Below are 13,884 nucleotides of genomic sequence, written 5' to 3'. Positions count from 1 at the left end.
ATCAGTGAGATTTGAAAATTAATTGAAATGTTAGACCCAGTTATTAATCAAATATCTTATAGAGCCTTTTATAATTTATGAAATCCTTTATCACACACTTCATCTGATTTCTAACAGTCCTGTGACATTGGTGTTATCTCCTCCATATAAGACATGAGGAGACCGAAGTTCAGAGAGGTTAAAAGACTTGTTCAAGTTCACATAGCTAACAGAGTTGCCAAGGGTGCTGGTCTCAAACCTGAGTTCTCACTGTTCAAATGCTATGCTCTTTCCCCCAGGCATTCTGGGCTATTTCTGCATGTGACATAACCCTGCTTCTCTTTGCAGTCCTAAATAAGGACTGTGTTTATAGTGGTGTGACATGTTGTTTGGGAGGTAAGCCAAGTGGTAGTCAAATAGCAGCAATGAAAAAAATCATCTCTGTGGATATAACTATTCGTGCTCCTTTGGAGATACTGAAATTCTTTTCCCTGTCATAGTACAGTGCCCACCACATTCTCGCCACAACTCTGGTTTTAATGTAAGCAGTGCCTTTCATTACGGGCGGTTTGTGGTTAGGGGTGAGGTCTTACAATCATATTTGGGTAGTAGCCAACTGGAAGGAGATGGAGGAGAGAGAAACCTTAGTAGAGAGAGGAATGAAGGGACAGCTGCAGAGGGTGACAAGAAGCAGGCAGGTGGAAGGAGGGAGGACAGGGATGAATGAGGAAAGGGAAGATGGTATGGAATCCACGCTATGGCACCTTGCTGTTTTCTCTTCCTCACCTCCCAGAGAGAAGTAACAGGAGAAGGGAGTATGAGTGAAAGGAGGGCTGTTTTTCATTTAATTCATATTTACTGAGGACTCCTCTGGGCCAGGTCCTATGCCGTGCACTGATGATAAAGTAGTGAATAAGACAGACAAGGTCCCTCAGTGCATGGAACTTGTGTTTCATTGGAGGAGATGGATATTAAGTTGATACAACAGAGTAATGGCATTAGTTGTTTTCTGTGCTTACAGAGGGTGCTGCAAGGGAACATGATATGGGTATCAAATGTGGATTGGGAGATCAGGGAGTTGGTCCCTAAGGCAGTGTCATTAAGTTGAGATCAGAGACATGCACAGGAATTAGCCAAAGTATGAAGTGTGGGAGAGAAGAGCTCATCAGAGAAACCATAGGTACAAAGGTGTTACAGTAGGAAGGAGGATTGCCCCTTCAGAAACTGAAGGCAGACCAGGGTTGGTAAGGAGTGATGAGGGAGAGGAGTGAGATGAAGTTGTGGAGTGGGTCATTAACTGAACATTAATTGTAGGTCCCATTAAGTTGAACTTTAGTTTTAGAGCAAAGGAAAACCATTGAGACGTTCTTAAGGTGGAGGGGTGAGTGGGTCGTGAAATACTAATAGCAATTACCTATTTGGTCCTTACTTGTGTTGCTTTCTGTTCTAAGTTATTTAAAAAGATTAGCTCGGGATGCCTGGGTGGATCAGTCGATTAAGCGTCCGACTTCAGCTCAGGTCGCAATGTCACGGTTCGTGGGTTCGGCCCCGCGGCGGGCTCTGTGCTGACAGCTCAGAGCCTGGAGCCTGCTTCGGATTCTGTGTCTCCCGCTATCTCTGCCCCTCCCCCGCTCGTGCTATGTTTCTCTCTGTCTCTCAAAAATGAATAAACGTTAAAAAAATTTAAAAATAAAAAGATTGGCTCATTATCCTCCTAACAGCCCTGAGACTGTATTTCTGTTTTACAGATGGGGAAACTGAGGCACATAGAGGTTGAGTAATTTGCCCTAGGTTAAACAACTTTTAAGATGTGGAGTATGATCAGATTTACATTTTTTAAAAGATCACCCTGACTACATACAGAGAATGATGACTTTACCCAGGGACACCAGCCAGGCGGCTGTTGAAGGATGAAAAGATGAGAGAAGATGATGGCAGCTTGGAGCATGGTGGCAATGGTGGAAGGAGAATTTATCTCCTACCACTCTACTAGCTGTGTGTTCTCTTCAGCCTCATCGTGGATTGTGTTTGTGTCATCTTAAGACTTGCCTTGATCCTCCATATGCATATTTATTTAGTTGAGGATTTATAACACAAATAAGAGTACATTCTGGATGTTGGCTTTTTCTGAACCTTGTCTCTTCCATTCTTTACCAGGGGATGCAGATCTGAGCTAAGGTGTGTGCTTCAATTGGGTGGGTGTCGTGTTGGAGTTGAGACTATAGGCAGAGGAGCATGGCATGCTAGTCCTCTGCAAAAGTTTTTTTTTTCCCCAGGACCATGTGATATTAATAACTGTTATACATATCTTCTCAGAGGTATCTAACATTTTTCCCCCTATAGCTATTGAAAACTCACTAGAGCCACAAAGTGAATGGAGCAATGGTTTATTCTCAGTTGAACACAACTGCTACAGTGAAACTACCTGGTATTCTTGAAGCATAGTTAGGTTCTTAAAAAGGACTCTTGCCCCCTTTCTGCTTAAAGGATTGTTGGGGAGAGAGGTGTTGTCTTATAGCTGGGGGTATTGTGGTACACGGTACTGTTTTGTCCATTTTGAGCCCCCATAGTCTTATTCTGTAGTGATTTTGGGTGGGTCTAGTTGGGGGCTCTGTACTTTTGAAGCACTTAGTAAAGAACATTTTTTCTCCAGAGCCTGCCTATTTGGATTTTTAATTTTATTTTGTTTTTCCCCCTTATACTCAGCACAACAAGGTCACAACAATATTGCTCATGATAACATCTGGAATTAAAGCATTTTATTTTATTTGAACCTGAGAAGTTTTGTTTGTTTTGCCCTAACCACTTGTTGGATAGCAGCGCATCATGTGCCAATTCTCCCTGCTGTCTTAGCTTTGACCTTACTGCAAGTTAGACACATTCAGAAGCTTTACTGCCCTTGCAACTTAAATGAGTTACTCAGTGTGTTTAATCACTTGTTCCCTGAAATCTTTCTATTGGAAGAGGATGACTTCATTGAAATTTCGATTGCAGAATTAAAAAAAAAAAAACAGAGGATCTGTAAGTCCCATTGAGTCTAAGATCTGGTGTGAAAGACCTGTGCCATATTTGAAGCTGGAGGAAGCTGTAGAACATTCTAACATTTATCTTCAATAAAATATTCTTTAGGGACAGATACAGACACTTGACAAATGGAGAAAGTTCTATAATCTCTGTGAGTTTTGGTAATGTGCCATCGTGAGCCAGCTGTTTGCAGTGGCAGGACAGTACCATGTGCTGATTTCAGGTCACTACATGACTTTGTGTGCCACTGCATTTAATTCATTGTTCCATATTTCTATGAAAGGCGTCCTAAAACTCATTCTGACCATGACCAAATTTTTTTTTCACTTTTCAATGGAACACAGCTCTTAGTTGCACATTCCTTAATGTCTGACTATAAATCCAAGTAATAATGGAGATGTTTCCTCTCGAAAGATAACTTTTAGTTTATTGTGGCTGTATTAAGTGTTACTGGGGGGAGGGGCATCAGTAAGACATACAGTATGAATATTTCAGGTAGTGTGTAGGTATCTCTATGATTTATTTACTTAATTCTTATATAGCACTTTGAAATCACTCCAGGAAGTTTAATGCTGATAAGAACATATTTATAAAATATGTACAAAACTCACGGAGATTATAGAACTTTCTCCATTTGTCAAATGTCTGTATCTGTCCCTGACGAATTTTTTATTGAAGATAAATGTTAGAATGTTCTACAGCTTTCTCCAGCTTCAAATATGACAAATGAAAAAATAAATACCTTTTAAAAATGAATATTATAGGAAGAGATATGAGAATGTAGGCATTTTGAGTAATTTCTTTTTTTTTTTTTTTAATTTTTTTTTTCAACGTTTATTTATTTTTGGGACAGAGAGAGACAGAGCATGAACGGGGAGGGGCAGAGAGAGAGGGAGACACAGAATCGGAAACAGGCTCCAGGCTCCGAGCCATCAGCCCAGAGCCTGACGCGGGGCTCGAACTCATGGACCGTGAGATCGTGACCTGGCTGAAGTCGGACGCTTAACCGACTGCGCCACCCAGGCGCCCCATTTTGAGTAATTTCTAATACTAGAAATTTTAGCGGTTAGGTATTTTAATTAAAATAGTAAACATAACACAGATGAAGTCCTTCTAAAGTTTTGCTGCACTGAAAATATTAACAGTAGATGTGGAAAAAGTAGTCTGCCAAGGAGCCTAAAATCTAATGGTGTAATATAGTATTATGATTTTGCTTTTGTTAAAGTTCAAGGGGGAAATTTTTAGTATTGGGTATATCTGCATAGGAGTGAGCAGTTTATTTTGTGCAGGTATGTTTCCAGGTGTATTTCCATTTTCTGGCATAAAATTAGATGTTTATAAAATATGTACTTTGTTAAAATGGTTTCTTGGACATGGAGATTTTGAAGCTATTTCATAGAGAAATATCTTAAGATTAAATAAGTTTTTCTCAGTTAAAATTAAAACTTAAAGTCACAGTAATTTCATATATCACCAAGGGTCTATTAAACTTTTTTTAAAAAAATGTTTTTAATGTTTATTCATTTTTGAGAGAGAGAGTGCAAGCAGGGGAGGAGCAGAGAAAGAGGGAGACACAGAATCTGAAGCAGGCTCCACACTCTGAGCTGTCAGCACAGAGCCCAATGCGGCCTTTTGAACTCATGAACCGTGAGATCATGACCTGAGCCAAAGTTGGATGTTTAACCAACTGAGCCACCAGGCACCCCAGGTCTATTAAACTTTTTAAAGCTCTGTCTGTAATTTTTTCCAAACATTTTGTTATGTAAAAATTTTAACCTTATAAAAATATTGAAATGATTGTATAGTGAACATCTACATACACACCACATATATTCTTCAATTTATATCTTACTATATTGGCTTTATCACCTATTTGTCCGTTTCTCCAGCCTTCTAGCAAATGGATATCCAGCTTATTTTTTATGCATTTCAGAGTTGCATACCTAAGTATATTTCACTCAAACACTTCAACGTGCATATTATTAGCCAGTGTTCAATATTTATTTGATACTTTTTTCAAGGTAAAATTAGCATACAATGAAATGTATAAATCTTAAGTGTTTCATTCATTGTATTTTGACAAATGTATATTTGCAGAACTAAACCCCTATGGAGATATAGCATATTACCATCACCCCAGAAAGTGCCTCTTCCCAGTCAATCTCTATACTCACTCCCCAGAGACAACCACTGTTCTGATGGTATTTTCCTCCATAGATTAGTTATTTACTCTAGAATTTCACATTAATGTAATCATGTGTTATGTGTAAGGTGTTTTTCTCTTAACATAATGTTTTTGAGATTCATTCATGTCCCATTCTTGGTGGCTCGTTCCTTTTTACTGCTAAGTACTATCCCATTGTAAGGATATACCAGTTTGCTTATCTGTTCTCATGTTGATGGACATCTGGGCTGTTTTCTGGCTTTTGGCTGTTGGGAGTAAAGCTGTGAACATTTTTGCAAAAGTATTTTTTTTAAGTTTATTTATTTATTTTGAGAGAGTGCAGAATGGGTAGAGAGAGAGGGAGAGAGAGAGAATCCCAAGCAGGCTCTGCTGCGGAGCCTGATGTGGCTCAAAACCACGAACCATGAGATCATGACTTGAGCCAAAATCAAGAGTCAGACACTCAACTGACTGAGCCACCCAGGCACCCCTTTGTAAAAGCCTTTGTATAGATAGATATGTTAGGAATGGAATTGGTGGTGCGCTGTAATTTAAAAATTGAATTTAGCTATTGAAAAGTTATTTTATATATATATTTTTTGATAAAAGTTATTTTAGTCATGCTTGTCACTGGCCTGCATTTCATTTTTAATTTATACGTTTTCCATTTACATTTGTAACCATCTTAGGCCAGGTGATCATACCTCATTTCTAGATTATGGCCGTTTAGCTGGTTTTCTTGCCGTTTCCACACTTCGGTGCATCCAGCACAAAGCTTCCAAGTGAAAACACGTTTTGACACTTTAGTCTCCTATTGAAAAATCTCCAGTGGCTTGCTGTTGTGTACTGTGTAGTTTAAAAGGCTTGTAAATCTCTCTCCACCTGGCCTTGTTTCTTACCCCTTTTCAACATAAACCCTGTATGATCCTTCCTGGCATTGCTTTTACTGGTTTTGCTCCTAGTGTTCCAGCCTCAAATATTGTTTGCCTCTTCTTCAGCTCTCCAAATCCTTAGAGTTCAAAATTCCACAACTGGGTTGTGAGGCTTCCTGTAGGCAAGGACCATGTCCACTGATTTTATATTCCAGTGAATACCTGTCATGGTGCTACAGACATAATAGACATTTAGTCTGTACTTACTAATTTGATTGTCTGGTACTGATGATTGCAAATGAACCTGTTTTTTCAGTAATTCTTTTAAAATTAGTAGGGTTTACATTTAAAAAACTACTGGATACAATAATTTAAAAATTATTATAAAAATATTAAAAATTATTGTTGAGTGTCTGACTTCGGCTCAAGTCATGATCTCATGGTTTGTGAGTTTGAGCCCTGCATCAGGTTCACTGTTGTCAATGCAGAACCTGCTTCTGATCCTCTGTCTCCCCCCCACCACTCTCTGCCCCTCCCTGGCTCACGCTTACTGGCTCACTCACTCTCTCTCAAAAAATAAATTAAAAAATATTTATTTTCAAGTTACACTATGGTTTCAAACTCTATGAAATATGTACAACAATTAGAAAAATGTACTCTGATGTGTATCATAATTACATTGTAGTAAAACCATAGGGAATGAGTTGTTTATGATAGGTGTGCATATCAAACAGTGGAAGGCTTAGTGTCAACCTGTTTTTTTTTTAATTAAAAATTTTTTTTGTATTTATTTTTAAGAGAGAGAGCATGAGTGGGGGAGGGACCGAGAGAGAAGGACAGAGAATCTGAAATGGGCTGTGTGCTGACAGCAGAGAGCCCGATGTAGGGCTCGAACTCCAGGACCTCAAGATCATGACCCGAGCCAGAGTTGGATGAATTCAAGAGTTGGACTTGAACTCTCTTCTTAGTTGTCAGTTTATCTGTAACTCTGTATCCTAAACACTAGAATTTCTGTTGGTCACTGCTACTTTATCTTTTTCTCTTGACTGCTGATTGCATCACAGCTGTTCGCATACTCGGCCACCCTTTCCCTCTTACATATATTCTCTATATATGTAGAGTGTAGAGTTTGGGTTCTTCATTATCCTGTCACTTCTTCCAGTCTTGGCATTTTATGTGAAGTTGCTCTCCCTTTCCATGCCCTGGCAGGCAGTAAAATCATTCCTTTCTTTTTGCATTTTGAAGTGATCAGAGCATTGAGTGCATTGCACTTCTCTACCCTGGTCTATATTGCCAGGTGTGTATGAGTTCTTTTTGTACTGCCAAACTTTTTGTTTCTTCTGGGCTTGAAATTTTATTGTATAATGTTAGTGTTGGCATAATGGTATTATTGTTACCACCATATATTACAATATTACAAGGATGTATTTTGTTCCACAGTTATAAATAAATCTAGAATATAATGTGGCATTTAGCTGAGGGCTTAACTCTAAAATACCACATGGCACATTTAAAAATGGTTTTTATTTTGGTAATAGCACTGTAGTAAGAATGTGGAGAGGATCCCGTATCATTCTGGTATGGCTTTATATTGTTTACTGTTGAAATAACTCTAAGATTGATATATATATATATATATATATATATATATATATATATACCCTTAATTAATTTTTCTTAACAGTTTAATTAAAATTCATCTCTTGATTTATAGGTCCCAAGGAATCCTGATATCCCCAATCCAGCTGTGGCTCAAAGAGAGGAGCAAAAAAAGATTGATGGAGCTGAACCTCTTACACCAGAAGAGACTGAAGAAAAAGAAAAACTTCTCACACAAGTAAAATATTTTAAGTGGCTGAAGTGCTTCTTCATTAACCAGTAGAAAAAGAAAAAAAAAACAGATCACATTTACCTTTTATTGTATGGGCTGATTAGACACATCAGCAACACTCAGGGCTATTTTGTAAACATACATTTAGATCAGATATTCCTCTTTTTTTTATCCCATTTGTAGGATACATGCATTTGGAAATGCTAGAGAATACATAAATGCAAAATATAAGTGTCAGTTATTACTAAGAAGACATATTTTAGCAATTATACTAAACTCAGTTAATACACATACGAAGCTTGGTAGACAGTAATTATGAGCATATTCTTCAAAGTTTAAATTTATTTCATTTTTGTGAACTGTCCTCTGAAATTGTACTCTACTAATATTTTATTAGAATAATTTCGTAATTCTCAAAATGCTTTTTATCCTTTCTTGGAAAGGACTTTCATATAACAATGAGAGATTTCTGAACCTGTAATGTGATTATTGTATAATTAAAAGCTAATAGTTATTAAATAGGGAACATTTTCATTTGAACAAAATATTAATGCTTTATGGTCATTGTTGGTTTAATGAGTTTTATGAGTATAGAAGTAATACACAAATAATCTGTAGAAGATAAAAAAAGTTACAGTGTAAAAGACCCTTGCAAGATAATAAACAAATGTACTGGATGGTACCACCTTAGTATATAGAAAGTTGCTAGCAAGATTTATTTATTCAACAAGTACTTTTGAAAAATATGCAAAGCACAGTGCTAGGAAAGTTGGTCACATTAATTATTGAAAGATAGTTTTGTATTTTTATCTTATTATATAGATCTTTGTTATGATGTGTAACTTTACTGAATGAATTTTTGCAAAGTATAATCATAAGTTTTGCAGCCAAATGCCTGGAAGTCATAAAGTTTAGTTTGACAATGTAATTGCTTTGGCTGAATATTAGGACTTACCACAGAATAAAATAAAACATTTAAATATTCATGTTGTATTTTCACAATTTATTTCCTGAACACAAAAGTAAAGTTCTGGTCTTAGAATACTACTTGGCTTGTAGTATATGGTGAATGTACAGTATATTGTGAATACACATTATCAACTGAGAAATTGCTTTAGTTTGTAACTAGAAGTAAAGTCAATTTTTTTTGTTCCTCCTAGTAGTTGAATTCATCTTTAAACATCTTTCTCTGGTGCCTTAAATAATTAATCTTAATAAAAAATCATGGCAAAGAAACAAAATGTGGGGTCACCTGAAATCTTCATCAACTAAAAGCTAGGGATAGAGTTTTGAACTGCCAGGGATATCACATTTTTATGGGTTGGGAAATAAGAAGTAGAAAACAAATTCTTGGTTTTGTGATTTCACAGACATGCTAATAATACCAGAGATTTAAAACAGTGATTAAACTGTTCAATCTTTTAATAAGGAAATTGAGTGGGACCAGTCATATTCTGTTTATACAGATTCTATTTTATGAATACAATTTTGAATAGAAATTATTTATTCACAGTACAGTTGACCCTTGAACAATGTGGGAGTTAGGGATGCTGACCCCCCATGAAGCTGAAAAATTTCCTGTAATTTTGACTCCCCCAAAGCTTATCTACTAATAGCCTACTGTTTACTGGAAGCCTTACTGCTAACATAAATAGCAGATTAACACATACTTTTCATGTTACATGTATTACATACTGTATTCTTACAATAAAGTAAGCTAGAGAAGAGAAAATGTTATTAAGTATATCATAAGGAAGAGAAGATACACTTATAGTGCTGCACTGTATTCATCAAAAAAACAAAAAAACAAAAAAACCCAAGGGTCACCTGTAATTTGGAATGCTATAAAGAGTATGAAATATTTTCTGCATTCTTATTTTTCCCTCTAAGTTTTTTGGATTTAATGCAACCACATTCCTTTCTTAATTTACATGGGAACAGATCTGAAAAAAAACTGTTGAAGCACTGAAATATAAAGGACTTCGTTTTTATATTAGCATTTTTATATCAGTGCATTTGTATTTTAATGTAGGCATCTATAAAATACGGAATTAAAAACTACACAATATCTTGGAACTATATCCATTTGTAGTACTTAGAAGTATATCTCTTCATGATAGAAAATCAGTTATTTTTATAACACTCAACTTCTGATTCCAAAAATACCCTGGGATTTTATAAGGAGGAACATTTTAAGTCTTTCAAACTGTTTTTAATGTATCATTGTAAAAAACATGTAGAATAATAAATGGATAAATGGATTTGCTAATTTAACCTCTGTTGATGATGCTTAATATTTTGTTCACAGGGATTCACAAACTGGACTAAGCGAGATTTTAACCAGTTTATTAAAGCTAATGAGAAGTATGGAAGAGATGACATTGATAATATAGCTCGAGAGGTGGAGGGCAAATCACCTGAAGAGGTCATGGAGTATTCAGGTTTGTGTATAACTTTAAACATAGTGTTTAATTGTAACCTATTCATTTCTTTAGTATCAATTTAATTGTATCATTGTTCAGAGATCGTTTAAACTATTAAGCATAAAGTGTAGGTAACAGTATAAAATGTAATTGTATTTCCACGATAAGATTATAAGATTTACCTAAACAGGCTGCTATTATCCTTAGCAGTTAGCTTATCGAGCCAAGTAAAGTCCTAACGAAACAAGGGTAGCTGTTGAATGAGCATTGACAAAATGAGTTTCCCATTTACCCATCTCTGGAATTTGATCCTCTTATGGGCAATTCAGATCTGAGACTTGAGGTTCAGAAGATTGAATTTGTGTCTTTCTAGGACATCTTTGAAGTAGAAGATTCTTCTCAGGGAATTTAGGTCCTCAAACACCCTTCGAGTTCTAATCAGCTCCAGACAGGTCATGTGGATTCCATTAACTTGGGGCAAGCTGGAATAGATCTAAAAAGACTGCTAGAATTATTTTTAATTTTTAAATTTTTTTAATTAAAAGAAAAATTTTTAATGTTTATTCATTTTTGAGAGAGAGAGAGAGAGACAGAGAGAGAGAGACAGAGAGAGAGAATGAGAGAGAATGCAAAGCAGGCTCCAGGCTCTGAGCTGTCAGCACAGAGCCCAACATGCGGCTCGAACCCACAAACTACAAGATCAAGACCTGAGTCGAAGTCAATGCTCAACCTACTGAGCCACCCAGATACCCCCCTAAAATAAATCTTTTGATTGGTTCTGGAATCCTCTCCCTTACTTAGCTGTGTCTTTGGTCTTGAAGCATATAGAGTTAATATGAATGCCCATGTCGCAGCACATGGAACCTCAGGCTTCTGAAAGAAATCTTAGTAAAAATAGGTAATTATCTCTAGCAAGTTTTCTATATGTAGAACAGGAATTTTCTTACTTACAAATAGGTTGAACTTTCAAATTTAGTCTGAGTATCAGCTATTTAGAATCTAGACCATTTTTTTTCCCTTATAGAAACAATATTACAAAGTAGGTTTAGGTTTTTGTGCTAACCCCTCAAAGCCTATGTGGCTTTAACAGTTGAAATTCTGTGTTTTTGCCATGAAAAATAGCTGGGAGAGGATACTAATAAATATACCAAAAATTAATATAACCTAGGAACAGCTTTTAATTTATCTGTACTGTTAGTGCTTGAAGAAATCCAGGTTTAATAAGAGAAAAGACACTTTTTCTTTTGGAAATCAGAGAGGGTTTCTGGTGATGAACAAGGAATTTAGAGGCTGATTATATTGAGCTTTTACTTCATATAATACCAAATTTATGAACTTCCTTTTCCTTGATTCCAGTATAGCATTACTATTACTTGTAAGCTTTATCACATAAGTTTACAGCATTTGGGGGCTTAGAAAGGGTAAAAATAGATGAGAAATTCTAACAGCATTTTCATTCTAATGAAAAGAATATAAGAGATTTTGTGTGGAGAGATTTTCCAAAGTAGAATTTTCTTCAAAATAGCATCAATGTTTATGAAATTGCAAGAAAAGAAGTGATTCAGAAAGATACCGTATCAGATGTTCTCTCACATTTGACACCAAGCCCGGTGGCAGGACTGGCTCAGCACAGTTAAATTGGGGCCATGTCACAGGATGGGGAGATCGGAATGGTTTCATGTAGTTGGTTGCAATAAAAGAAGTGTATATAATTGGCTGTTCGTATCTTCTACATAGCAGGCATTTGTATGCTGAATGAATAAGAGAGAATGAATAAATGAACAAAGGTGCTTATAAAAACCAGAGAGTGACAGTTTCTTTTGTGATGCTGAGATGGGTGGTTAACGTCCAGCGCAAAGAAGAAAATGGCCCACTAATGTTCAGATTGGGTGCTATAGGTTGAATGTTTCCCCCTCAAATTTAGATGTTGAGATCCTAACCCTCAGTGTGATGGTATTAGCAGGTAGGGTTGGGAGGTGATTAGGTCATAAGGGTGGAGTACTCACGAATGGGATTAGTGCCCTTATAAAAGAGACCCCAGAGAGCTCCCTTGCCCTTTCCAGCATGTGAGGACACATTGGGAAGACCGTCATCTATGAACCAGGGTGTGGGCTCTCACTGGACTTGGAATCTTCCAGCACCTTGATCTTGGGACTTCTCAGCCTCCATAACTGTGAGAAATAAATGTTTGTTATTGAAGCCCCCCCCCCCCTTCCGCAAATAAAAATCAGAGAGCACTAACATTCCTTTTGTGATAGGCTCTAAAAATGAAAAATTTGAGAATGTAGAGTATGCCATTAAAAGGCCTTTCAGGGCGCCTGGGTGGCGCAGTCGGTTAAGCGTCCGACTTCAGCCAGGTCACGATCTCGCGGTCTGTGAGTTCGACCCCCGCATCAGGCTCTGGGCTGATGGCTCAGAGCCTGGAGCCTGTTTCTGATTCTGTGTCTCCCTCTCTCTCTGCCCCTCCCCTGTTCATGCTCTGTCTCTCTCTGTCCCAAAAATAAATAAACGTTGAAAAAAAAATTAAAAAAAAAATAAAAGGCCTTTCACTGGGGCACCTGGGTGGCTCAGTCGGTTGAGCATCCAACTCTTGATTTTGGCTCAGGTCATGATCTCATGGTCATGGGATTTAACCCTGCATCGGGCTCTGCACTGACAGTACATGGCCTGGTTGGGATTCTCTCTCTCTCTCTCTCTCTCTCTCTCTCTCTCTCTCTCTCAATAACATAAACAAACAAACAAACATTAAAATACCCTCCACTGAAGTCATAAGATGTGACCTAATGCAGCCAGATCATTTAGATCATATATAAAATTTGGGTGACTTTGTGTTTTTTTGTTTTGTTTTTAAGAGAAAAGACTATTTCAGGTAAGTTTAGAAAACAGGGTACAGGTTGTTGGAAATATTGTAAGTTTAGTGAGTGGTTCCAAAAGTGAAATAAGAGTTTTGGTAAGAGTGGCGCTTAGGTGGCTCTCAAGAGTTCTACTCTTGGTTTCAGCTCAGGTCATGATCTCTGGGTTCATGAGATCGAGCCCTACATTGGGCTCTGTGCTGACAGCACGGAACCTGCTCGGGAATCTCTCTCTCCCTCTCTCTCTCACATGCACTCTCTTTTGCTCTCTCTCAAGATAAATTTAACAAAAAGTTTCAGTAATAAATTGCTGCTTCATAAGAAGTTTGAGTTGATAATGGGTTTTGTTTTTGTTTTTTCTTGCTAGGAAGCTGTGTTCTCTAAGTTTATATGGCTACCTCTCTCCTGTTTCACTTTGTTTGGTCCCTTTTATATCATGTTTGAATGAAAGCATAGCTTAAATTAGTGTCTGTAGTATCTTTAAAAATTCTAGTCATTTGAGATTGATAATTAAAAATTCTATAATATTTCATGAAAAGAAATTCATTAACCTAAAACCTTCTTGTTGAGGTGTTTTAAATTTTTTAATGTTTATTTTTGAGAGAGAGACACAGAGCGTGAGCCAGTGAGGGGCAGAGTGAGAGGGAGATAAGCCAAAGCAGGCTCCAGGCTCTGAGCTGTCAGCCTAGAGCCCGACGCAAGGCTTGAACTCATGGACTGGTTTGCAAGATCATGACCT

The 13,884-nt window shown here is 37.1% G+C and overlaps 1 protein-coding gene across 6 annotated transcripts in view; it reads left to right on the top strand.

The window, feature by feature from the left end:
• SMARCA1 (SWI/SNF related, matrix associated, actin dependent regulator of chromatin, subfamily a, member 1) overlaps positions 1-13,884 on the top strand; it is a 73,114-nt gene that overhangs the window by 42,864 nt on the left and 16,366 nt on the right. For all 6 annotated transcript variants that reach the window (XM_047844491.1, XM_047844487.1, XM_047844486.1 and 3 more), the window contains 2 exons: positions 7,754-7,876; positions 10,179-10,311. In XM_047844491.1, coding sequence (XP_047700447.1) covers positions 7,754-7,876; positions 10,179-10,311 — 256 coding nt within the window. The remainder of the gene's footprint in view (positions 1-7,753; positions 7,877-10,178; positions 10,312-13,884) is intronic.

This window comes from Prionailurus viverrinus, chromosome X (assembly GCF_022837055.1).
Source record: "Prionailurus viverrinus isolate Anna chromosome X, UM_Priviv_1.0, whole genome shotgun sequence".
In the NCBI taxonomy this organism is placed as follows: Eukaryota; Metazoa; Chordata; class Mammalia; order Carnivora; family Felidae; genus Prionailurus; species Prionailurus viverrinus.
This window is presented reverse-complemented; position numbering and strand designations above follow the sequence as displayed.